Source organism: Amphiprion ocellaris, chromosome 21 (assembly GCF_022539595.1).
Source record: "Amphiprion ocellaris isolate individual 3 ecotype Okinawa chromosome 21, ASM2253959v1, whole genome shotgun sequence".
NCBI lineage: Eukaryota > Metazoa > Chordata > Actinopteri > Pomacentridae > Amphiprion > Amphiprion ocellaris.
This window is the reverse complement of record NC_072786.1, coordinates 2,667,513-2,692,147: the sequence shown is the minus strand read 5'-3', so window position 1 is coordinate 2,692,147 and position 24,635 is coordinate 2,667,513. Positions and strand designations below refer to the sequence as shown.

General features: G+C 38.1%; 1 protein-coding gene and 1 long non-coding RNA gene across 2 annotated transcripts in view; one reads left to right on the top strand and one right to left on the bottom strand.

Annotated features, from left to right (window-relative positions):
* The window catches only part of lamb1b (laminin, beta 1b), a 41,950-nt gene extending 25,065 nt beyond the window's left edge, over window positions 1-16,885 (bottom strand). Inside the window, 10 exon segments of the mRNA XM_023293584.3 lie at window positions 48-236; window positions 1,945-2,065; window positions 2,780-2,920; window positions 2,922-2,983; window positions 5,761-5,824; window positions 5,899-6,087; window positions 7,025-7,098; window positions 11,123-11,258; window positions 16,098-16,270; window positions 16,727-16,885. Coding sequence (XP_023149352.2) covers window positions 48-236; window positions 1,945-2,065; window positions 2,780-2,920; window positions 2,922-2,983; window positions 5,761-5,824; window positions 5,899-6,087; window positions 7,025-7,098; window positions 11,123-11,258; window positions 16,098-16,270; window positions 16,727-16,760 — 1,183 coding nt within the window. The 5' untranslated portion in view covers window positions 16,761-16,885.
* A 490-nt stretch (window positions 16,886-17,375) lies between these two features.
* Window positions 17,376-19,820, top strand: LOC129347928 (uncharacterized). The gene is made up of 3 exons (XR_008600276.1): window positions 17,376-17,533; window positions 18,141-18,299; window positions 19,220-19,820. It is a non-coding gene; the product is annotated as an uncharacterized LOC129347928 (long non-coding RNA).
* Window positions 19,821-24,635: the final 4,815 nt, after the last annotated feature.

The window sequence follows — 24,635 nt, the reverse complement described above, 5'->3', positions numbered from 1 at the left end:
ACCACACTGTGTTTTCATCAGTCAGAGGTTGTGCTGGGGTGACGTACGTTCACAGACGTTGGGGTCCCTCAGGTCTCGGTTGGGGTGCTGGTAGAAGAACGGTGCACATTGCTCACACTGTCGGCCCACCGTGTTGTGCTGACAGTCGTCGCAAACGCCTCCGCTGACGTTGGCGGTCGTCATGTAGACGGCCAGGTCGAAGTGACACGATGTGGAGTGCTGGTTGCACTCACACTCTGGGAAACAAAGGAGCAAAGTAGGATGTATGGGTGGCATTTCCTTTGAAAACCTGCATTATCATTTATTTTTAGGAACAGTAGACACATTTCTTTCTTTTGTGTTTTTACTCTTATTGTCATCAACTGTGCTGCAACGATCATTTTCAATATCTTTATATAATCTGAGTTTTATCTTTATTAGTTAAGTCAGAGGTGTCAAACTCATCTTAGTTCAGGTTCCACATTCAGCCCAGTTTGATCTCCAGTAAAATCACAACATAATAACCTATAAATAACCACAACTCCAAATGTTTCCTTTGTTTTAGTGCAAAATGGTACGTTTTGAAAATATTCACATTGAAGGAATTATCTTTTTACAAAACATTATAAACATCCTGAAATTTTTTCAGAAAAATAAGTTCAACAATATTGTGCCTCAGTTCATCATTTCCACATTACAACTTCCAGATCAGAGTGTCTACAAAGAAACACAACATTTAGTCATCTGGAACTGAATGATACAGTATTTTACTTCATGATCAAAACCACAAAAGTCTGACAAAAAAAGACAACATACAACAAAAACAGGACAAGATATTACAAAAAAGAGACACTAAACAACTAAAAATTAGACAAACACGAAACAAAACAAAAAAAGAGACAAAAAAGTTACAAAGTGATAAAAAAAATGGACAAATGACACAAGTGAGACAAAAAAGACACAAAATGACAAATGAGGAAAAAAAATAACACAAATGACAAAAACAAGACAAAAAAATGACAAAAGCGAGAAACAAAATGACAAAAAATAGACAATCAACACAAGCGAGACTAAAAGGAAACACGAGACGACAAAAACATGAGACAAACAACAAAAGTCAGACAAAAAAAACCAACAAAAACAAGACAAAATATTACAAAAATGAGACACAAAATGACAAAAGAACCATGAGCAATGTAGTAGTTTATGATCAAAACAACTTGTCATGGTCTAGAAATTATTTTAAATTTATAGTTTTACTAATTTACAATCTGCAGTTAATGTCTTCTCTGTAATTTTTACACTTTGAGGGCCGGATTGGACCCTCTGGAGGACTGCTTTTGGCCCTGCGGACCGCATGTTGGACACCCCTGAGTTAAATAATTATTTAGTGCATGAAATGTCAAAATATCTGTTTTTTGCTGATAAAAAATTGTGATACTGGCCGAGAAGAAACAGTAAATCTTCATATTTAAGAGACTTACAAAGATGACTGATAGATAAAACAATTGTCAATTAATTAATCTTTGAGTTGGTATTATATATGTCAATCACTTTTTAAACTTGCTTTAGGAAAGCGTTATATAGTACCGCTCTCTCTCAGCAAGCTAAATATAAAGTTAGACCCAGTAAACAATAAACCTAGCCTAGCATAGCAAACAGTAGCTTACATAGCCTGTTTAGCCTAAAATAAATTGTCATTTTTACAAATGACTTTAAACAAACAAGACATAATAAAGTCTAATTTGTAGTTAATGATAAGCTTAGAGGTGTATTTAAACGTTGAACGGAGCTAAGCTAGCTGTTTCCTTCCATTACTAGTCTTTACGCTAAGCTAAGCTAACTGACTGCTGCTTGAAGAAAAGGAAGTCCTATCAATCTCCTCATCTCTCTGTAGTAATAAGTGTATTTGTCTAATTATTCCTTCGATGTGAACAACGACGACAGACTGAATTATGCTCTTACTCTTGCAGGCGTGGGTGTTTCGTCCCTCTGCAGGTCTCCAGGGCAAATCGTGGTAAAAGTCCTGGCAGTGTTCGCAGTTCAGTCCCTCAGTGTTGTGGTTGCAAACACAGCGGCCGTGGACCTGCACACAAAGAAATTAACATGGCAATTTTACTGGTCAAATTGATGCACTTTTGTGTTAATAACAGACATATACTTAAATATTTATGACAGCTTTAACCGCAATTTTTGCTTAAAAAAACAAACAAAACAAACATATATTTATTGTTAAATAAACTGTTGTGCTGATAATGGAAAAATGCTGTAATATTTATCATAAGTTACACAAACTTTATTTTATATGGTATTTTTATGTAAACTGTCAAATTTTTAAAGTTTTTTTTACAGTAAGATATGGAATTAAGCACGTTTTTAACCCTGAAATCAACAATATCAATACATTTCTTTACTGTAAATGTATAAAAAGTTTTACCGTAATTTTGCGACAGCATTCTGGCGACCACAGCTGCCAGAATATTACCTTAAAAACAACTTTTTTTTTTTTTTTTTTTACAGTGTATGGAAGTTTGAGCTCAAGATTATCTGTTGCATGCTCATTTCATCATGGAAACTTTCGGAAAGTAAACCTAAAATCTGACATTCTTAACAGTCCATTTTGTGGATGAAATCTGCTGATGGAATCCTGTGGTATGATCCAAAGCTTCAGAAGAGCTACAAAATGGACGTTTTTGGTAGGATTGTTTCCCCAACTGCACCAAAAATATGAATCAGATCATGTTTTTGATATTTCTGAAATGATCAAATAAACTCCAAATGTCTCCAGTGTTGGACGTACCATCCCCTCAGCTCCAGTCGGCGCTCCATCCATCGGGGCGCATTCGGAGGCGTGGCCGTAGCAGAAGCAGTTTCCACGAACCACCATGTCGTAGAGGGCGTAGTAGTACTTCTCCGTCACCTCATCGCGGGAGTCGAGCAAGGTTGTCTCCCAGCGTGTGGAGCTTGATGAACTTCACTCGCAGGTTGGTGATCTTCAGCATGTCTGCACAAACACACACACAGGAGAAACCACAATGTTTTATAGGTTTATCACACGACATTTTACCTTGGCACGTGTTTTATTAATTTTAAAGAAGCAATTTTAAGTACGAGTGCGAGAGGTTCAAATCCCGGACGAGCCCCTACTTGTTGTGACCCGGCTGTCTAGGGTAACCGGACAGCAACAAAAAGAAAGCGAAACAATTCTGAATTCTAGAATGACATGCAGGATTTATTTTTAAAGGTGGTAACAAAACACAGAAAACGAGGAGGTTAAAGAGCAAATGGGTGAAACAAAAGTAATAAACATAACCGAAAGCGACCTTCTGTGTAAAGTTGATGGTACAAACCTGGGACAAAATAAAAGATAACAGATACCAAAGAAAACTCTAAACCAAAACACAAGGCAGTAGCACCCCTAACTGAAACCAACAAAGAACTCTCAACGAATTGGTTCACACTAGACACAAGCACAAATATTCACAACTAGTCATGGCTGTTCACAAGCAGCTCAATCTCTCCTACTACAAACTGCATGAATGAGCCTTTTAAGGTCCACCTGGCACCATGATTGGAGGAAGTTGTTCGTCAGGGACCAATCCATTTACGGCTCCTTGAGCTCTAGGCAGGGCCAGGCCCAGACCCGTAACAGGAACAAACTAAACTTAAATTAATTTATTTGTTGTTTGAGGAGCAAAATGAGTCCACAAACAAAAGCACCCATAGACACTACACAAGAAATGCAAACGAGTAGAAGTTAAAATATGAAGTGTATTAATTGGTCTTCATAAGAAGCAAACTGATCCTTTCTTGTACTGTAGCTGGTCACAAATTTATATTATTCTTTTACATATGGGTCAGTATATACTTGCAGGACTTTTTGTATCATAGTTGACACTTTTTGCTGTTTTCAGGCCTAAAATCGACATTTCTTTTATTCTAACCAAACCCCACATGGCATTTTTACTGAAAGACTCTTCTATTATATATACAGTTGAGTAAAATTGAAATTGAAAGTTATTTCTACAGATATTGTAGTAAACCTGTTGACATGCCATAAATCCACACTTGACTAACACACTACTTTATATTAAATAACTCAGAAAGCCTTGGAGTCTGGCCAGTCTTTTCTTCAGGAGGAAATGACATCATGTGGAGCAGGTCATGTGATCTGGAATTAACACACTTCTTTGAAAGGTGTTTTTGTAATGGATAACTTCGTTGAAAGTGATAGAATTTGTTATTTTCCATATAAAATTTGACATATTGCCAAAAAAGAAATATCTGTCATGATTATCTCAACTTAATAAAAAAGAACACAAAACTACTTCCGAATAAGCTCATTTTATTATTGTTCAGCTAATTAGAAGGTGGTTGGTATTAAATTCAGATGGTTATTTAGTTGACATTTTACTGATATCCAGTCATTTTTTATTAATAAGTGATTGTTTCCATAATAAATAATTATGGAATTTGTAAAGACATGATCATAATTAACATATAAAACATTAGGTTTTTTTATTTTTAATAAAAATGTATGCAAGATATATCCCATGGACTTCAAAAGTCCCTCAGTTATAGATTGACCTATTAGCAAATTTTACAACAAAGAGACTTTTATTTGTAGTGATTCAGAGCTTGAGGAAGCCGCTGCAGTTCTTCACAAACCGACGGCGTTCACCACATATTTAACACGAGGCCTCTGCATGTGTGTGTGACTCTGGAAATGCGTCTTTCTGTGGATGTAAGTGGGTATGCAAAGTCCAAGTCACTTCCACATGTGAAATTCTTTCCTGTCTCATCTCTGATCCCTACAGCTGTGCTACAGGTACGCTAAACTCACAGGAAATCATCTTTAGTTACTTCCTCTGGTAAAAATCTCTATCCTTTAGCATCTCACACACAGTCACATGAGAATGTGTCTGTTTTGTCTTGATTATTTTGAATTCCAAAAGGATTCGTGGTAACATTTAATTTCATGTCATTTGGTACTAATTAAGAAAAAAAAATAGACAATGTTCAATTAATTGAAACCTAAAAATCTTCTCAGCTGAACAAGCAGAAATGTACTTAAAGTTTGCCTTCAGATTAACCTTGTAATTCAACATAAAGAAGAAAAACTTTACAAAAATAATTTTTAAGCTGAACTTTTCTTCCAAGGATATTCATGTGATCATTGTCGCGTTGCATTATATAACTGTTTCTAGGATTCTTTTTAATATCCAAAATAGAGCCATTGTTTCTAATCTATTCTTGACACTAAAATAAAAGTTGGTATAATTATTCATAATATTAATTGTTGGATAACTTTGTTTTTTATGGCTCGACAACATAAAAATTCTAATTTTAAGGGAACACACAACAAAAACAGTTGAGAATTATGCCCAATTTAGCTTTGACAGCTCAATTCTTAAATCAAATTTCTTAAAAGTGTCATTATATATTAGATTGTTTTGGTGTTTGTAATTGTTTTAAATCCTAAACCTTTATTATTTGATCACTGGGCTTACAAAGGTGATGAGATGTAGCCTGTAAATATATATATTGAAATTCTGGCACTGTAAAGCAGTTATTAGAATATCTCTGCTTTACAAAGCCTTGTTAATTTTTCATTTTTTCTGTTCTTCTTGTGAATTACTTTATGATTTTACCTGTAAAACCTGAAACGAGCTTAATTTTAAGGGGTCAGAAGGTAAGAACATTGAGAGATTCTAATCAAGGTAATAAACTCAGCAGTAGTAGAGTTTCCAACTCTCTGGTGGTAATTTAGAAGCAGCTTACTCTGTATCCTCAGGCTGTAGGGGTCCTCAATCTCGAAGGCAGGGTCCAGCACCCGAAATATCACCTAAAGGAGAGAGAAAAGTTAAACCCCAAACTTATAAAAGCAGGTTTTCTGTAAAAGTAATTTAAAAAACTCACCTCTCCCTCTGTCGATGGTTCGATGTCCGAGTATCGGGAGTCACAGATGATGTCGTCCACTTTGACCATGGGTCCAGAGGAAATACCAGGGAAGGACGTCTCGCAGTCGTAGGCAAAGTAGCGATAAACCTGCCATGATTTCCCAAAGTCCATGGACCGCTCGATGATCATAGCAGCTGGACGAAATGTCTGTGAGCAGATACAGAAATGTCTAGCATCATTGTTTGTTCATGCTGTACCAGGAAAACCTGCAATTTGGTGCTTTTCATTAGCTGGTTAGCATAATTTCCATACATGTAAGTTTCATTGTGATTAACTGAAGAGACCAAATGGATGGATGGATGGATGGATGGATGGATGGATGGATGGATGGATTGATGGAGATGGACTTGCGGCTTGGTCCTCTTCCACGTTTGTGGTCGAAACGTCAAAACTAACCATGGTTGGTTGACGAAACACACACATTTTACAGTTGAGTATTTGTGCTAAGTGATCATAAATACATTTCTTGGAATATTTTTAACCACTAACAGGCAGGAACCATATATAGTAACTTCACTGACCTTGAATTTCAATGTGAAAAATGACACAAAAGTAAAAAAGTCTTACATCCTCCAATAACACTCTAGGGTTGAAACTTTGAATTTCAAAGGATTTCTATGAGTGCCCTTTAAAGGGTAATCAAGAATCTGTATAAATAAATTATGACAAACCCCTAAACTTTAGTAAAACATAACCTGAAGTCCTGACAGTACTGTAAGGGTGGGGCTGAGGATGTTTCCTGCCATGTAGCATAAAAAACCAACAGGATGTACACTGCATGTGTGTCTCTGAATGCCTGGACCGTGATGTAGAGCTGTAATGTTGATGAAAGGCCTGATGGACTCCAGCTGGACGTCATCACAGCGATGAGAGGTGGGCAACAGTTTCACAAACCCATCCTCCTCCTCCTCATCTTCCCACTGCTCTCAGGAGACCAGAGCGATTTCAGCAGCCCTCTGCCACAGCTGTCCCACGCTGTGTTTATCTCCAATGCCGTGAGTGTGGAGTATTTGTGTGATATATACTGTATATATACCTTTGTGTGTGGGTTTGTGGGAGTGTGTACGAGAGACAAACCAGGCACCTTGAAGGTCATGATGAGGTGCGTGAAATGAAACTCGGCCTCCAGGTCCAGCTGGATGGTCACGTTCTCCACACCTGCAGCAGAAAGGAAACAAAGCCCAACAGGAAATTAATCATTAAAACCCTTCTATTTCTAAGAATTTAAGGTGTTAACACTCCTGGATTGGCTCTCTCACACACTCAAACTCTCCATTTACAGGCTCTTTTGTTTGTGCAGCCGAGACATCCTGCACCCTGATATACTCAACTCTGCACTACCTATGTGTAAATCTCATTAAGCCTGAGAGTAGCTACCCATTGAAGAAAAGTCCTATTTAATAAAGGAAAAAGTATTTGACCTCCAAGAAAGGCAACCCATCTGGAGCTGTTACACAACGTTAAAAAAAACATCTCAGAGAGGCTTTACTAGCCGTCCTGGTGGGCTGCCCCTAGTAGGCATGGAAAATCACAATTGTCAACAGTTATTGTGTGGATTGCAAGGAAATTTTGTACAAACATGCAAAACAGGAAGGGGAATCCAGTGACTAAATAAAAGCAAAACTGAGTGCTGTATAGGAAGTTGTATCTAATTTTTTCTGACCATGAAAAGTGAAGAAAAATGAACTCTAAGCACTAAGAAAGGTTTGAAGAGGAGGCCATATAAATCTTAGCATGCTAAAGACTTGAATGATTTCATGAAAACATCTAATTAAACTAGCATAACCTTGGTCTAATGCTATTCATATAGCATAATGTTTTGCCATTTCAAATTTATTGTCATTCAGCAGCTTTTTTCAAGTCAATCCAGCTGTCATCTCTTATAATGTTGCTCTTTAGCTGTTAGCAAGCTAACTTTAGTTCTGTAAGTTAGCTAGTTTACTTACTAGGAGTTTTAATAACCTCTCTATATCTAAGACACAATTTTAAGAGATGTTACCTACAGCTTTCAATTTAAATTTACCTTTTAAAAGAATTTTGATAAAATGTCAGACATGTAGGCCACATCCCAAACACAAGCTACCATTAGCTTTCTCATCTAGCTAGTTCAGTTAGCTACGTAACAGTGCAGTTAATGGATGTTTGGAACCATTAAGTTGTCAAATTTAAATTACTGCCAAACCACATTTTAATTAAATGTAACACCAGATATATCTACACTGCCCAGACACTAGTAAACTAATGTTAGCTGTGTTCGCTAGCAAACTCAGTTAGCTAGCTGGCTCAGTTAGCTATGTACCAGAGCAGTTAGCAACAACAAACTCTATGTTAGAAATGGTTTAAAGATATATAATTTAAAGGTTTTAAATTGACATCATTGTAAACAACATGTTGACCAAATGTCAGACCAAATGTGCCAACTACCACTCAAACATTAGCAAGCTAACTTTAGCTCTGTGAATTAGCTGTCTCAGTTAGCTATGTAACAGAGCAGTTATGTTCAACATAATGTAAAGTTTCAGTTCAGATTCATTTCACTATTGAAGCAGCACTTCTATCAAGTGTCACACCAGATGCACTTCTCACATCCCTCTCACTGTTAAAATCAAGCTAATCTGTCAGCTAGCTTAGCTACTTAGCTGTGTAGCAGCTTGCTACACCTGGCTTTTGTGGGAGTAAATATCTTGTAATAACTAATTTCTACTAATATGTGCATTTAACTACTAAAACTTCCATTATTAAAAAAGTTTAAAAGAGTTTGAACTCAACAACAGCAACTGGAAGGCCAAGGTGGAACTGGAGGAGAGGGAATTAGGAAATCCCAAGTGAAGCCATTGTATGTCTGCAGCTTCCTGGTGTTTGAGATCCATCTGCACTGCTGGCTGCTGCTAGCGCTGCATGACTCACACCTCTGACAGATTCCCACCAGTCTGCAGGAACACTGTGTGCACGAATGTAAGAGCAGGGAGGGCAGAGTTTGGTAGTCTGCATGGGAACCTGCTGCTCTGTGATTTACTGCAGGAATCCACTTAATGATGTTATGATGGAGATTCATGGTTTTCATTTCACAGAGCGTCAGATGTAATGGTTTGGAATAGCTATTGGCTCAGAACAACCCAAACTAAACACATGCATATTTAAACAAACAAGACGGCAGCAGGCTGTGTATCTATTAGACTAAATTTATTTCTCCTGTGCTGAAACTCAGGTAAGCTTCCTGCCCTCCAGCAGTGGAAACGGGCGACTAGTTGTAAATTTAGCCCTGGATCCGGCAAAACAAAGTGGTTTCAAACTTGGCATGCAGTTTCACGCATGGGGCCTTTTGGGACACAAACTCTGGAAAAGTTGAAGCATATTATTCCCATATGGCTGACTAATTTACATCTAAATACATCTCTGCTTACTTTGTTCCACATATGGTAACTTATTTTATGTGTGTAACCTTTAACCCTCCTGTTGTCTTCATTTACAGGCACCAAAAACTATTCAGCAAAAAATTCCCCAAATTTATGAAAATTTGCAAAACTTTAAGGAAGAAAATTCCAATAATTCCATAAAAGTTTCCCTTAGAAGTTTTATTTTTTTAAAAATCCCCCAAATTTGGCAAAAAAATATTTTCAAAAAATGAGTAAAAATCTTCCAAAAAAATCCTAAAAATATCTAAAGTGATTCCATAAATATCAGTAAAACTTGTAATATTTTATTTAAGAACATTCACATAAAAATCTACCAAAATCCAGCGAATTTCGCTGGATTTTGGTTGATTTTTATGTGAATGTTCTGAAGAAACATTTTTAACATTTCGTTTTTTCCACTAAAAAATGTTCAAAGATTTCCCAAAAATGTTGAAAATCTGGACATCAGAAGTTTCACTGTGGAAATAATACATTGACCCGCAGGACGACACAAGGGTTAATGAATTAGTTTACAACAATTAAATTATAAAATATATTTTCGATATTGAACATCTTTGGGTTGGGGACAAAACAAGACAACATTTGAGAACGTCATAATGAAAATAATTGCAGCTTTATCTTGCAACTTATTTTAAATAGTAGTGATCCCAAAGTTAATAAAGATACAAAATATGTTACTTAAGGCTGGATTTTAGGGAAAAAAAATGCTTAACCTTTAGATGCACGAGTGATTGGACCCTACACGCTCATATAAGTGGGTCAAAAATGACCCGTTTTTCTCTTTGACTTTGGTTAAGAATAATAATTTGTATTATTGTTTGTATTATATTTTTGTCCACATAAAAATGATTTCATGTTTGAAATATGTTTATTTTTCACTTTATATATGACTAAAAAAGAAGAATATTACACAGAACAGCAATAGAAGAATGTCAACATCCATTTTGTTGATGTTTTTCCACTCATTTCCTCTAACTGCTGATGCTCTCTGTCCCACAAGTTTGTGCATCACCTCTTGTATGATATTATCAGTGATAAAGAGCTTGGGGTAGTAATACAAATATTATAATTTCTTTAAAAGTGTACAAGGGAACTTAAACATTTAAATGGAATGATATCAAAAGCAACTCTTCATTACAAAGATGTTGCTAGAAAACGACGTCACTGGGTCATTTTTGTGCATCTAAAGGTTAAATGATGCAGAAGATGTGAAGAATATTAGACTTTAATGATAGAATATAGCAAGAAAAAGACATCCTGGGCTTCAGTGATGACATCTGACACTATGATGCTTACAAGCATGCAAAAGAGAGTAATTCTAATCACCTAAAACTATATATACTATACTTGTGCTCCCAGCATCTCTGTGAACTTCCCCCGGTGTGAGCAGATAAAGGTGCAGAGAGTGAAACGTGTGATTACAGATTCTCACACTAACAGAATCTGTCAGCTATCACACTCCAGCAGCCCTGCCGTCTCATTACATCCTTCCTTTTCCCCCAACTTTACAGTCCTGTATGTGCTCAAGTGATGACACACAGCTGTTTCCCACCTGCACACCTGTTCTCCAAACGCACCTGTAAGCCCCGCCCCCCAGGCCTGCCCTGATTGGCTGCAGGCTGTGGCTCTGTGATCTCCTGTCTAGTCATTACTGAGCTCCGTTCCCATGAGAACGGCCTCAGTGGAAGCTCACACGCTGTAAAGCAGCAGAGAACAGGAACCCCCCCCCTCCTGTTTGTTTCTCAGGTGTGTGTTCTTCCTCTCACCGTTCTCCGACTGCCACCAGGTCTTGAGGCGGTTGGGGGCGAAGGTGGTGACCACGTTCTCGATGGTGTGGCTGACGGTGTTGCTGTCCTCATCGTACATCTGGCTGGAGTCACACTCGAAGCATTTCTTCTCCTCCTGATGGACACAGTGGTAAAGGGTCAGTTTTCCATACTGATAACATTCCATTCAGAACGCACAAGAGTTTGGATTGAAAAAGTCTGTAGTTTTTAGTTAATTATGAAACTGGTTAATCAATGACACAAATTATTAAGAGTTTTTTGTGGGACAAAAAGTAGTTCTACATAAAAAGGAAGAATTTTTAAAAAATTTGAAAAAATCACAATGTCCTAAAGCCTTTTCACATTTCTTGTTTTGTCAGATAAATAAATCTAGTTTGTTCTAAAAGACAAAGAGACGCAGTGATACCTGAAGTGGAAATAATACAGCTAGTGTTTTTTTTTTTTTTTAAAAATAACTCTTTGTATAGCAGCCAGGAGTTTCAAACAGACTCCTGGACACTGGCTAACTCGCAAAAATATCATCGCAATTAATTGTATTTCTGTAAGTTAGACAGTGTGTGGGATGTGCAGGGTTTTGTCAGCTGGTATTGTTTTACATCTGGATTAGCACCTTATCTCCAGTTAAGGTCAATCTTAATCTAGCAGCATCCAACAATATTTCAATCTCGCTGATGATACTCAGAGTTAAATCAAGCAGAAAACTGTGTTCCTTGAAGCAGTCATCCCAGGAACACTGACCAGCTGCTGTGCCTTTTTTGGCTGCCTGTAGAGCCAATCAGGTCTTTCTTTCTCTTGCTTCCCAAAGGAATAAAACCAGCCATCCATTCAGAACTCCAGTCAGGAAAATCAGGATATCATGCTTGGAAGATGGGGATTCTATTCCAAACACTGTGGGGTTGGAACGGATCAGCTTACATTGTGGAGAAGGACACAACTTGTGCAAAGGGGATGCATTCTGTATATTTTTCGGCGTGTCTTGTTTACGGCAAGGTCAGAATACAATCCGAGGGATGCTGACTTATCCCTCTGGCTCGCTCCCTAAGATAGTTTGCCCAATGGATGGAGATCTTTTTCCCCTGAACCTTTCTGTAGTGTTCCTCCCCACAGTGGACCTCCACCACCTGTCCTCCCCCTTTCCTCCATCACTCCCAGCTCTCACTGAAGTGTCCAAACCACTTCCACTTTGATCACCTGTGTTGCTCTAGATTTAATTCATCTAGATCTTTAGTTCCTCATCCTTCAACTACCAGGCTGTCACTAAATGCTCTGGTTTTTTGCTTAGTAAAGACTTTGCAGAGTGAAATAACCTGGAAGTATCTAAGTGGCAGCCGTGATAAGAGCTGCTTGAATTCTGACAGTGCAAAGCAAAGGCGCTTCCTTTCTTATTTCCTGTAGCAGAAGATTTACTGCTCTGTCCTTTAGAAAAGGAGCAGAGATAATCTCGTTCCACAACTCCTTTTGGACACAACATCCACATCAACAACTTCCCACATTTACTTAGCCTCATGTAGATGTAGTTGGATCATCTCAGCCACTTTCTTTGTCATTATGGATGTAAAGGATCACGTTTCCTTGACTTTTTAAAGTAGTCAGAGAATGCAACAACTTAAACTAAATTCTTGCCAACGTGCGTCATAGGTCCCCCCAAAACCTGATCATCAGCATGAGCTGCTTCACCACGTTGTGTGTGGTCAAACTCACAGGCTTTGTTTGCAGTCAAACCCTTTACAATCTCTGTTTTTGGTGGATCGGTTAACCTTGTGATTTGAACACTGCTGCTGGCAGTATGTAACCCTTTAAAGGGTTAAATATTGAGGATAAGACCATACCTTATCATAGAGAAAAGTCACCCCCAAAGAACAGAGATTCCCTTTAAACATGCACTTGGTGACACACAATGTATCTCTTTCAAACCACAATCTAAATGTCTGAGCTTCTACTAACTTTGTGAACAAAATGCCCAGGTGCCATTGCAGTTTGTCCTGTCCTCCTCAATGACTAACAACAGGTACGCACATGGCAGCACTGATGAATGTCTTGCATGTTTCTGGTAGACTTTAGGTTCTATTTCTCTAAAAACAAATGATTAGACTCAGTATAGTATACTTCTACTAGATGCTTTTGCATGGAATCCCTCAGATTCATTCCACTGTATATTGTACACTACCAAAACACTCCTCCTCTTCTTGCACCATCTCTTCAAAAACATGGATTTCTGACTGATTTCTCTGATCTGCATGCTGTTCTGGCTCAATGGGAATATTTTCCTGCAGCCAGAGTGAGTGGAGGCCTGTTGTTCTGGAATGAGACACATATGGGTGAAAGTTTGAGGTGTTCAGATACTTTCAGCCAGAATTAATGCTGCATACTTCATATCATGTTGCTGGTGTGTCTGTTCTGCGTCTGTTTAATAATGCATTCGCTGCCCCTGGGATCTGCACGCCAGATGCTTTGGCATGTTCACGACCTAAACTATGACTCACACACTCCTAAATGTCACAATATTGCAGCGTGTGAATAAACAAGGCAAGTTTCCCAATTTCACCGAGTCACAGGCCAACTACGTCTGTGTTGAAACATGAGTCCAGACGATTGGCTCCACTTAGCGGGGTTTAGTGAAAACAGAATTAAAACTCGTCTAATTCAGTCGGACTTCCTCCCTGCAGCTCATACTTGAGGACTGTGCTCATCCCTAAAAGCTCAGAAAGCCCCCACAGTGTGTCTCTTTCATAGAAACACCATTGACACACAGAACTGGCTACAGGGTGTTTGATAAGGAGAGAATATCCCCTGCCTCGCCCCCGGTCCTCATGCACACAGGGCCGGGATTGTGAGGAACACAGTGCTTTTATTGTGGATGGGAATGTCTGAACTCCCACTCGACAAGACAGCAGACACTGTACATGTGCATGCTCCCACACACACACACACACACACACACACACACACACACACACACACACACACACACATTGAAATCAAGCAGCTTGATGGACTCACACACATATAAAGAGGCTTCATTCCTGCACAGCATTCATGAGGGATAAGTCACGGTCATAAAAATGTCATCTTCAAGGTCCACAGTGCTGCTACATTTTATCACACTTTAATGAATTCTGGACTCGACACAGAACTGACCCACTTCATGACATCTGCAGAGGCTTTTTCTGTCCCAAGTGACGAGCAAGTCCAAGAAATTACAGGAAATTATAAGCTCGTTCATCCATCCGTCCATCCATCCATCCATCCATCCATCCATCCATCATCTTCTGCTTATCTGGGGTTGGTTTATGGAGGCAGCAGATGAAGCAGGTCATTCCAGACATCCCTCCTCCCAGTAACACTTTCCAGCTCTTCCTGGAGGATCCAAGGTGTTCCCAGGCCAGATGAGATACATAATCCCTCCAGCAGGTTCTGAGTCTACCCCGGGGTCTCCTCCCAGGCAGACATGTCCGCACAACCTCCAAAGGAAGTCTCCCTGGAGGATCTGAAGCAGATGTCCAGACCTCAGCTGGTTCCTTTAGAGGTGAAGGATCAGCAGCTCTACTCTGAGCTCCCTCTGGATGTCTGAGCTTCTCCCCCTATCTCTAAGGCTGAGCCCAGACACCCTACAGAGGAAGATCATTTCAGCTGCTTGTATCTGCGATCTCATTCTTTTGGTCACTACCCAGAGCTCATGACCATAGGTGAGGGTTGGATCGTAGATGGACGGTAAATCGAGAACTTCGCCTTGCTGCTCAGCTTCATCTTCACCATAACGGTTCGATACATGGCCTGCTGCCACTGCACCAATCCACCAGTCCATCCCACGCTCCATTTTCCCATCACTCATGAACAAAATCCCAAGACTACATTATACAACAAGGGTTGTATAATGTGAATGAATTAACCCTCCTGTTGTCCTCATGTACAGGCCACCAAAAAATATTGCTTCCTTGTCCGAAAAAAATCCAAAAATTCAGCAAAACAATTCCCCAAATTTCTGAAAATTTGCAAAACCTTCAGGAAGAAAATTCCAATAATTCTTTAAAAATTTCCCTTGAAAGTTTTATTTTTAAAAAATCCCCCAAATTTGGCAAGAAAATTCTTGTAAATATTTTCAAAAAATGAGTAAAAATCTTTTTAAAAAAAAAAATCCTAAAAATATCTAAAATGATTACATATATATCAGTAAAACTTATATTTTCTTTAAGAACATTCACAGAAAAATCAACCAAAATCCAGCGAAATTCGCTGGATTTTGGTTGATTTTTATGTGAATGTTTTTAAGAAACATTTTTAATATTTCTTTTTTTCCACCAAAAAATGTTCAAAGATTTCCCCAAAATGTTGAAAATGTGGACATCAGAAGTTTCACAGTGATTTTTTTTATTTTTTCCCACATTTTCAAACTTTAAAACGAGTCAATCTGACCTGCAGGACGACACGAGGGTTAAGGGTCTTTCATGGGCGATTCAACTTTTCATTGGTGTAACAGCTAGTGTTATGAAGCTGTTCCTGTGTAAATGTTGTGTTTATGTGTCGGTTCAAGACTTTTCCTCTCTTTGATGATCTTTCTTGAATCTAAACCCAATCAGTAGTTTGCTACCTGTTGTTAAAGTCGTTCCCACGATAATATAGCAGACATTACTGTCAGTTTACTGGCCTACAGGCAGCCAAAACAACAGGCAACCAAAGACCTTCACAGCCTGGATGCTTTAAAATTAGAAACAAAACAGCAGCCAAGGTTTCTATCGAGCATTCTGTAGTTCACTCTGCTCCTGAAGTCTCTAAAAATCACCTTCATCAGAGTTTTTTCACCATAACTAACTCATTCCTTATGACATTCCATGCAAGTACCGTGCAAAAATAGAGATTTAAAGGAATAAAAAGTGACGAGTGGAACTGCAGAACAGCTGTATTATCTCAATCTCACGCACAGTTTTTTTTGTCTCAGCATCAGGTTGATTCTTACCTCCAGATGTCCAACGATGCAGAAGCGCTCCGGCTCGTAGAGGCCGCAGGTGGAGGAGGCGCTGAGTTTGTGCGCTCGGCCGATCAGCAGGTCACCGGTGGCCGGATAGCAGCTGCCCTCTGTGCAAACATCTGAAAACTCAGGCAGCATCGCCCTGACAGGACTCCACAGGGCTGCAGGGAGGAGAGCTGCTGTCAGGGACAGGGCAAAAACCAAAAACCTTCCCTGCAAACACGGGAAAGCCTGGAACTTTACGCGGCCATTACGCATTACGCATGATCTCCTTGGTTTCAATTAAAAAGCCCAGAAGCAGAACGGCTTGTGTGGCCACTTTACGTAAATCAGAATCACATGAAATCCCTCTTTAGGAGAAAGAAGAGCGCAGCTGTGGGAAACTGGCACATGAAGGGTGTTATGTAGCTCTTAAACTTCACTGTTGCAGCCGTTTGGAACAGAATCATTAAAGTTTTGTGGAAAAAAAAAACTGTGAATAATAGTTTGCATATGGCTCTCATTACACGTGTTTGCTGTTGGGAAAGCATTCTGCAGTGTGAAATTCCTCGCAGGGAGCCCTGAGCAGCACTTCAGCAGATTTTTTTTACACACATAAAATGAAAAGTTCAACTCACCCAAAGTGGTTAAAATGCGGATTATGAGCGACATCTCCGGGAGCGGCGCATTGACAGCTCGTCCAGGATGTAGACGGTTCCTCCTACAGCTCACTGTGAGGGTGAGGAGTGTAAAGTCAGAGAACCAGAGGGAGTTTTCTTGTAGAAAGTCCGCATCCCACCAGCCAACTCCACCCCACTGTCATCAGCCGACACACAGAGTTGTCGAAAACAAGCTCACCCTCTGCTGGCAGGACGACACAACAACAAGACAGGTTTCTATGCAAAAAGGTTCTGTTTGATGCTCTTATGTTAGTTTTTATAGTGGTGACCACTGTTCCCTCTAAGCTGTGCGCGTGCGCAGTTGCGCACTGCTGACACGGTCTCCGCGCACAGAAAATCTGCGATGCGCACAAAAAAAAATCCAACCTAAATTGTAAATAAAATAAACACGTAACAATTCATTCTGTGCTATTTTTCAGTGTGAGTCAGTGAGTGACCGGTGACTGGCTGCTGCAGCCAATGATGCGATTCACATACGTATTTACCATAGACTGTATACAATGGTATTTACGCAGCCAATCAACGTTAGACGTCCTTATGTGCAGCCATCGTTGTTCTCATAGATATGAATGAGTAGATAGGACACGCCCCTTTGAGCTACGTGCTACAGCGAGGCTAAGCTAGTGGGGGAGAAGTTTCAGTGCATTCCGTTGATGTAGACGGCGTGAAAACGGAAACAAGAAGTATGCCGGCTCACTGTGCTGCATACAGTTACACACTACGTTGTACGATTGAGACAAGGAAACTTGGAATAACTTTTCATAGGTAAGAATAGTTTTTGGCTCCTTTTTCATTATGAAATCTTGTTGAGAGCATCCAGTCTATGAGAGCTAACTAGTTAGCCACTAGCAAAACACTAAGGCGAGCTAGCAGCTTGACAACCAAATACCAGACGATTAATAGTAGCTGTAGTATAGTTGTACAAGCAGTAGTAGTAATGCTAAAAGTACAAGCAGCAGTAGTAGTATAAACAGCTGTCAGAGTCATAGAAGTAGTATCAGCATTTGTAATAGTATTACAAGTTGTAGTAGCAGTGCCAGTATCAGCAGCAGTAGTAAATAGTCACATTGCTATTACTACCACCAATACTACCAATAGTAGTTATAAAGCCTAACTCATGCATATCCAGATTACCACCTATGTTCTTCCTCCAAACCCATTTTATTATTGGGATTACAGGCAGTTCTTTAGGACTGCTCTCAAATAATTGAAATGTTACTAAACAAGGTTATACTTATCAAATTAAATAGCTCTGGTCTCCAGTATATTGGCAAATTCGGTTCTTTGTACTTAATTTATTAGCATGATTTCTTTTTAATATGTTGTGTACAGACTTAATTACTTCTCTGTCTACTTTTCTTACTCCATGTAGGTTTCCCAGAGACTATGGGTTGAGGAGGAATTGGAAGTTTGTCGGCTTAGACCTGGTGTCATTCCATCAGTGTTTAACTTCCCGGCTCATCTTGGAAGAGTACATGCCAGAAAGACCATGACCAAGCAGCCTTGAGATCTTAGACAGCGTCTCCCTGAGGTGGGTGTCGACGGTGTTCACGGTCAGGTCTGTGGTAATCCCGTCAAAAAACAAAACAGAAAAAAATCTAGATTATAAATCAACATGTAACCAAAGCACTCTGTGTATAACGCCATAGTATAGGATGTAGTTCAGAAAATGTCAAAGTATAGTATGCTTTACTCAAGAATAACATAGTATGGCCTGTAGTTCATATTACAGCATGTTGGCAAGAAAAAAAAACAAAACATAGATTATTATGTGGTTCAAAAAGCACAAAATGATAGGATGTTGTCTAAAATTATGTATGATATGTGGTTAAAAAAATGTCATAGTGCAGTATATTGTCAAAATAGTATGTAATTCAAGAAAACATCAGAGTATAATATGTCATCTAAAAAATGCCATAGAATAATAATTTCATTGCACAAGTAAAAGTATAGTAACTTTTCGAATTCTTATATGTTGCTAAAAAAACACAAAAAAAACAAAAAAAACGTCAGTAATATGTCAATTAAAAAAGCCTATAGTATAGCGTGTCGCCCAACAAACATCATAGTATAGCATGTTGCTCTAAAAACGTCACAGTATAGCCTTTAGTCCACAGCAGTCAGTAGGTGAGGAGCATCACAAAAACAGTCCAAACGCTGGTTTCCAGAGGGTTAGATGAGAATTTATTTGAAAGAGCAAGTTTACAACAACACAACATGTGAGGGGGTTATAAACAAATGGGTGTTAGTAAAATAAAAATAAATAAACAGAACTAAAAGTGAACTTCATGTTGACATTGATGGACATTCCAACCAGGAACAAAGTAAAAGATAATCAATACAAAAAAAACTCTTCTTGTTCACCTCTTAAAACCCAAAAACACACCACAGTAGCACCCTGAACTAAAACTACCAATGGGTTCCCTGTTTTCCTTTGTGAACAATTCAAAGGTCCCTCTCTATCTCCCCACACATCCACCAACCACTGGAACACATCTCCAAAGTTCTGCTGGACCAGCTCAGCTTCCCCTCAGAAGAAGTGCTGCCACCTGCCAGATGAAGGAGCCTTTTGAGAGGCAGCTGGCATCGTGATTGGACTGTACTTTGGTCTGTTCTAATCCAGCTTCAGCTCCAGAGACGGCAGGTGGGACGAGTCAACGGAGGCTGGATGGACGAAGACATGCAGCTGAGTACAATCCAGAAAACAACAGAGGAGGAGTGCAGCAGCCCAGAGCCAGAACAACCAGAGTAGCATCGTATGTCTCTTAGAAAACATCATAGTATAGCCTTTGGTATGAAAAAACGCCATCATATACATCGTATATTGTACAAATAACAAGTCAAAGGAAAGAGACATACATTGTAGAATTGTAGTAATTGTGGGCTGACTGATTTGCTGATTATCAGTATTTTATTTTTTACTGATTTACAGTAATAAATACATTTAAAAATGGTGCTACTTTGGCTCTGAACCTTTATCTACCTGTGGTCGCTCTGTCTTCTGGAGTGATTTGATTGGTTATATGTCACGAATAAAACTCCTTTAACTTAACATCTGTAAACAAAACAAAAATGTATCAACAAAGTTTTCTGTTAGAGTTTGTGTTCTTCAAAGTTTAACTCCAAGATTTTAAATACTTTCATTTACTGCAAATGAATATCTACTCCAAATGTCTCACTAATAATCATTACCAGCCTTAAAAACCCACAAAACACCCCTCTGGACCACACTTAGTACAGTCCGGTTCCCCCTTCTATAGATCTGCTTGGAATCTTCCACTTCCTGTTTGTCAAAGTGGCCTTCTACCTGGACAGGTTTTGTTGGAGCTCATGCAACAAACATTTTGGGTAACTGCACTTTAATATGGATGGATGACACTGAATTAGAGTCTGTTTTAATGAGACTGAGTTAAGATGTGTAGCTCTGTCATTAAATAGTAAATTATTTGTCAGAATTCACAGAGAAAAGTCTGAAATGTTTGCTAGGTTAGCGTCACACATGTTCTTTGGCTCAGCTAAAGCTAACTCTCTCCAACTTCTGGATCTCTTGAGTTGCTTGTTAAAATATCTTGCTAGAGATGCTGAAGCTCAGAAAGTCTGAGATGTTTGTTCAAAATAAGCTCATTCTCAAGTCTGATCTGAACTGTCCTCTTTTGTTTGAACTTTCCCTGAACTTAGGAGTTAATGACAGAGCAGCACATCCAGACTCAGTCTCATTTATGTAGAGATTAAACTTCAGTGTCATTCATTGATGTTAAAGTGCAGTTTTTCAAATGTTTGTTGCACATGCTCCCGACCAAACCAGTCCAGGTGGAAGACGATGTGAAGAGAAAGCTCCAGAGGATGAATATCACACATTTACGTTGGAAATAAATGTCCTTTAATTAGACATTGTCATGCAAAAGTTGGATTTCCCTTCAATGATGTTCAAATCTTTGTTGAGTGTTTTGTTGATGTTGGTTTCTAAATGTTTTCTGACACTCAGCCCCAAAGATTAAAACCTTCTACGGCTCACAAGCTGCAACAATTCACACATTATCAACTATCTTTCTGACTAAACTAAGATAAAAAGTGAAAAACTGCCTAATTCCTGCATCATGAATGTAAATCTTTTTGGTTTTTATGATCGGAAACTGAATATATTTGAGTTTGACATTTTATAAACCAAAACAGGAACTGAATTAGTGGAGAAAACAATCAACAGATTAATGGACAAAGAAAATGTGTTTTCTAACATATATTGCTGAATTACTCCAACGTTACAAGATACATACAATTTTAATTCAATTTTATTTATATAACGCCAATTACAGGTCAAATTGTCTCAAGATGCTTTATTTTTATATTTTTTTGTAATATTTAAAATATGACAAAGTAAGAAATTTAAACCTCTTGACTAATCCAATTTATTATTTAGTTTTTAAGAGACTAATCGACAACTAAAATAACTTTCTCCACTAAAACTAATAAACATGAGGTCAAATAGAAGGAACAGTTTTAAATACTGCAGTCCCACGATGGCAAGAATAAAGTTTGTCAACAAAAACTAAATCTGCTGGTGGATTCCATTAAAGTCCTAATAAAGGATAATAAAGTGTGATACTAAAGGTTTGTGGTGCTAAAAATGTCAAAGTAAAGATATCAAGTTGAACATCTGGATGGAGGTTGATAAAAGTTGACCTTCCTTCATTTCTCTGGAGCGACTTCATGGATTTTATGGATGGTGGTTAAAAACCTGCTCTTCTAGTCGTCTTCCTTCTAGTCGCTGTAAAAAGTCAGTCCATCCTGGCCGACTTCAACACCTCTTCATGACAACTTGTTCTGCCTCCGACCTCGTGGAAACTCCAGAAACTCGGGAAAACCTGTGGAGACTCGAAGAACTCGTGGAGACTCGAAGAACTCGTCGGGCGGGGGAAGGTGTGGTGGGAGGCCGCCACCCACCTCCCCGCCTACTCTCCGCCCTGACTCCACCCAGACTCCGCCTTGGCCCTGCCCATGAGGTCACTTCAAGAACTACGATGCCAAAGGGACGACGAATTTAGTTCTTTTCATCTGATCTGTAGCTCAGTGAGTTAAGGATTTGCCTATGGAGCTGCAGGTCGCTGGTTCAAGACCAGACACTTCTTAAATTTTCTCAAAATCCTGACAAAGACAAAGAAAGAAAAGTGCCAGTGGCGGGTCTTGAACCTGCGACCTTCCACTCCATAGTCTATCCTCTTATCCTCCTGAGCTACTCGCTCAGATACTAATTCTTCTTTTTTTTGCGCATTTATCATCTATTTTTTGTCGTTTTCGAGTTTTTTTTTTAACTCGAGTCTCGACTCGACCGTTTTTCTCAGGAGGCTGGACTTCAGCCTTTGTGCTGGAGGGTGGAACCCTCAGTTCCAAGACTTTCCAAAGCCTCCACACCTCCCGAGTCCTCAGGACCTGAGCTTTCACACAGTCTGAGGGCTGAAATTTTCTAAGTCCCACAGTAGTTCTCTGTTAGTTTGAACCTTCAGACAGTCTGAGGACTGATATCTTCTAAGTTCTTGAGTAGTTCTCTGTTAGTTTGAACCTTTCCACAGTCTGAGGACTGAAATCTTGAAAGTTCTTGAGTAGTTCTCTGTTAGATTTAACCTTCAGACAGTCTGAGGACTGAAGTTTTAAAAGTTTCTCAGTACTTCTCTGTTAGTTTGAACTTTCCGGTTAACAGAAGCCTTAAAACTTGTGACCACGAGTCTTGATTTCACATTTAGACCATCCATCTGAGTTCTTCTCAGACCTTCACCTGTGGGTTTTTTAGAAATCCTCAACAAACTTTGATTCTCTTCACTGAACAGTAAAGTTTGTGGAGATCAGAAGGTAACATTAGTTTGATAAATGCCTTCAACTACTGGTAGACTTTATCTGGAAAGCAGTTTTCTGAAATGAGTTCTTAGTAAATCTGTCCACAATCAAACCAAGAACATAGAAAGAGGAAATGTTTGAAGAAACAACTTGATGTTTTCGTTTCAGACTAGAAAACACTTTAAGCCCTTTATCTGTTTTGGCTCTTTTTGATCGTTTTATTGTCTCTTCTGTTTAATTTGATCTTCTAAATTTTAACTGGTGTCTTTTTGAATGTTTTGTCTTTAGTTTGATTCTTCTTAAACGTTTAGTTTTGCTCTTTTCTCACCTTTTATTCTTTTCTGTCTGATTTGATTTCCAAATGTTTTGTCTTTTTAATGTTTAATTGTTTTTTCAAATGTTTTATCAGCTTGTTTGAGGTTTTTTTTCTTTCCCAATATTTGTTTCGATTAAATGTTTAAGGTTTTTCTTTTTAAATGTTTTACCACCTTTTACTGTTTAATTTTCTTTTTAAATGCTTCATTGTATTTTCTGTTTAATTCCTATGTGAAGTTTTATTGTCTTTAAGATGTAATTTTCGAATGAAATATTTAATTTTTTAATTAAATGTTCTGTCTTTTTAATGGTTTAATAATCTAAATGTTTTGCATTTTTTTAAATGTTTAATATTCTTCTTGTTTAATTGTATTTTTTAAATGTTTAATTGTCGAAAATATTTTATCTGTAATTTTTAATATTTGTATTTTAAAAATTTTGTTTAATTTCATAATGACATGTATCTTGTTGAATTATCTCATTCAATATTTTGTCTGTTTAATAGAGTTAAACATTAAATACAATTAAATTATATTAAACAGACAAAATATTGAATGAGACAATTCAACAAGATACAATACATGTCATTATGAAATTAAACAAAATTTTTAAAATACAAATATTAAAAATTACAGATAAAATATTTTCGACAATTAAACATTTAAAAAATACAATTAAACAAGAAGAATATTAAACATTTAAAAAAATGCAAAACATTTAGATTATTAAACCATTAAAAAGACAGAACATTTAATTAAAAAATTAAATATTTAATTCGACAGTTACATCTTCAATTTCTTAAATCTTTTTAATAATAACACTTTTTAAAAGTTTTATTGTATTAATTTTTTTTCCTTTGATTTAATTGCTTTTTTAAATGTAGTTTATTTCTTCAATCTTCTTTTTCTGTCAAGATTTTAACCCCAACCTTAAAAATGAAACAAACCCTTAAATCACAATGAAAATACTTCTGTTGTCACAATCATGAGTTAGTCAATTATTCAGTTTATCAATTCAACTTTATTTGTTTAGCACCTTTTACACAGATGACAAAACTAAACAAGCAAAGAGAAAATAAACTATGCTAAAACTATGGTTAAAACTCAAAAACATAAAAAAAAAAAAAAAAATTTAACATGGTAATAAAATGTGTTGTGTCCAGGGGATGGAGGGAGTTTATTGAAGTCTTCTTGGGCTCACATGGGAAATTATTTAAAATATAAGCTTGATATTCAGTCTAAGGAAACTGCAGAGCGACAGAAGAACCAACAATATCTCCTGTTTTCTCCTTTAATGAGTCGACTCTTCTTGTGCTTTCAGACCAAAGAACTACAGACTCTTCACAACCTGCTCAAACTCTTGGTACAGGACCTCACCACACGGGTCAAGAAGGTTTCCATCTCATTTCTACTCTGAAGCTCACCTTCTCCTGCTCAAACTGCTGACAAATGTTTCTGCTGCTCTAAAGTCTGGTCTCCAGAACTTCCTAAAAACTCTCAAAGTCTCTTCTGCTGCAGGTTGCTTTGTAGAACTGTTGCAGAAAACCTCACTAAACCACATGGAGGAGCCTCAAGATAGTCGTCCAAATGAAACCATACAAAAACCAAACTAGCACAACCCAAACGCTAAAGTCTCCTGCAGCCTACCAGAGAACCTCTGAGAACAGAGAATCAGGACAGGAACTCTTACCTTCTGGACAACCAATGCTGGTTCTCAAAGAAGA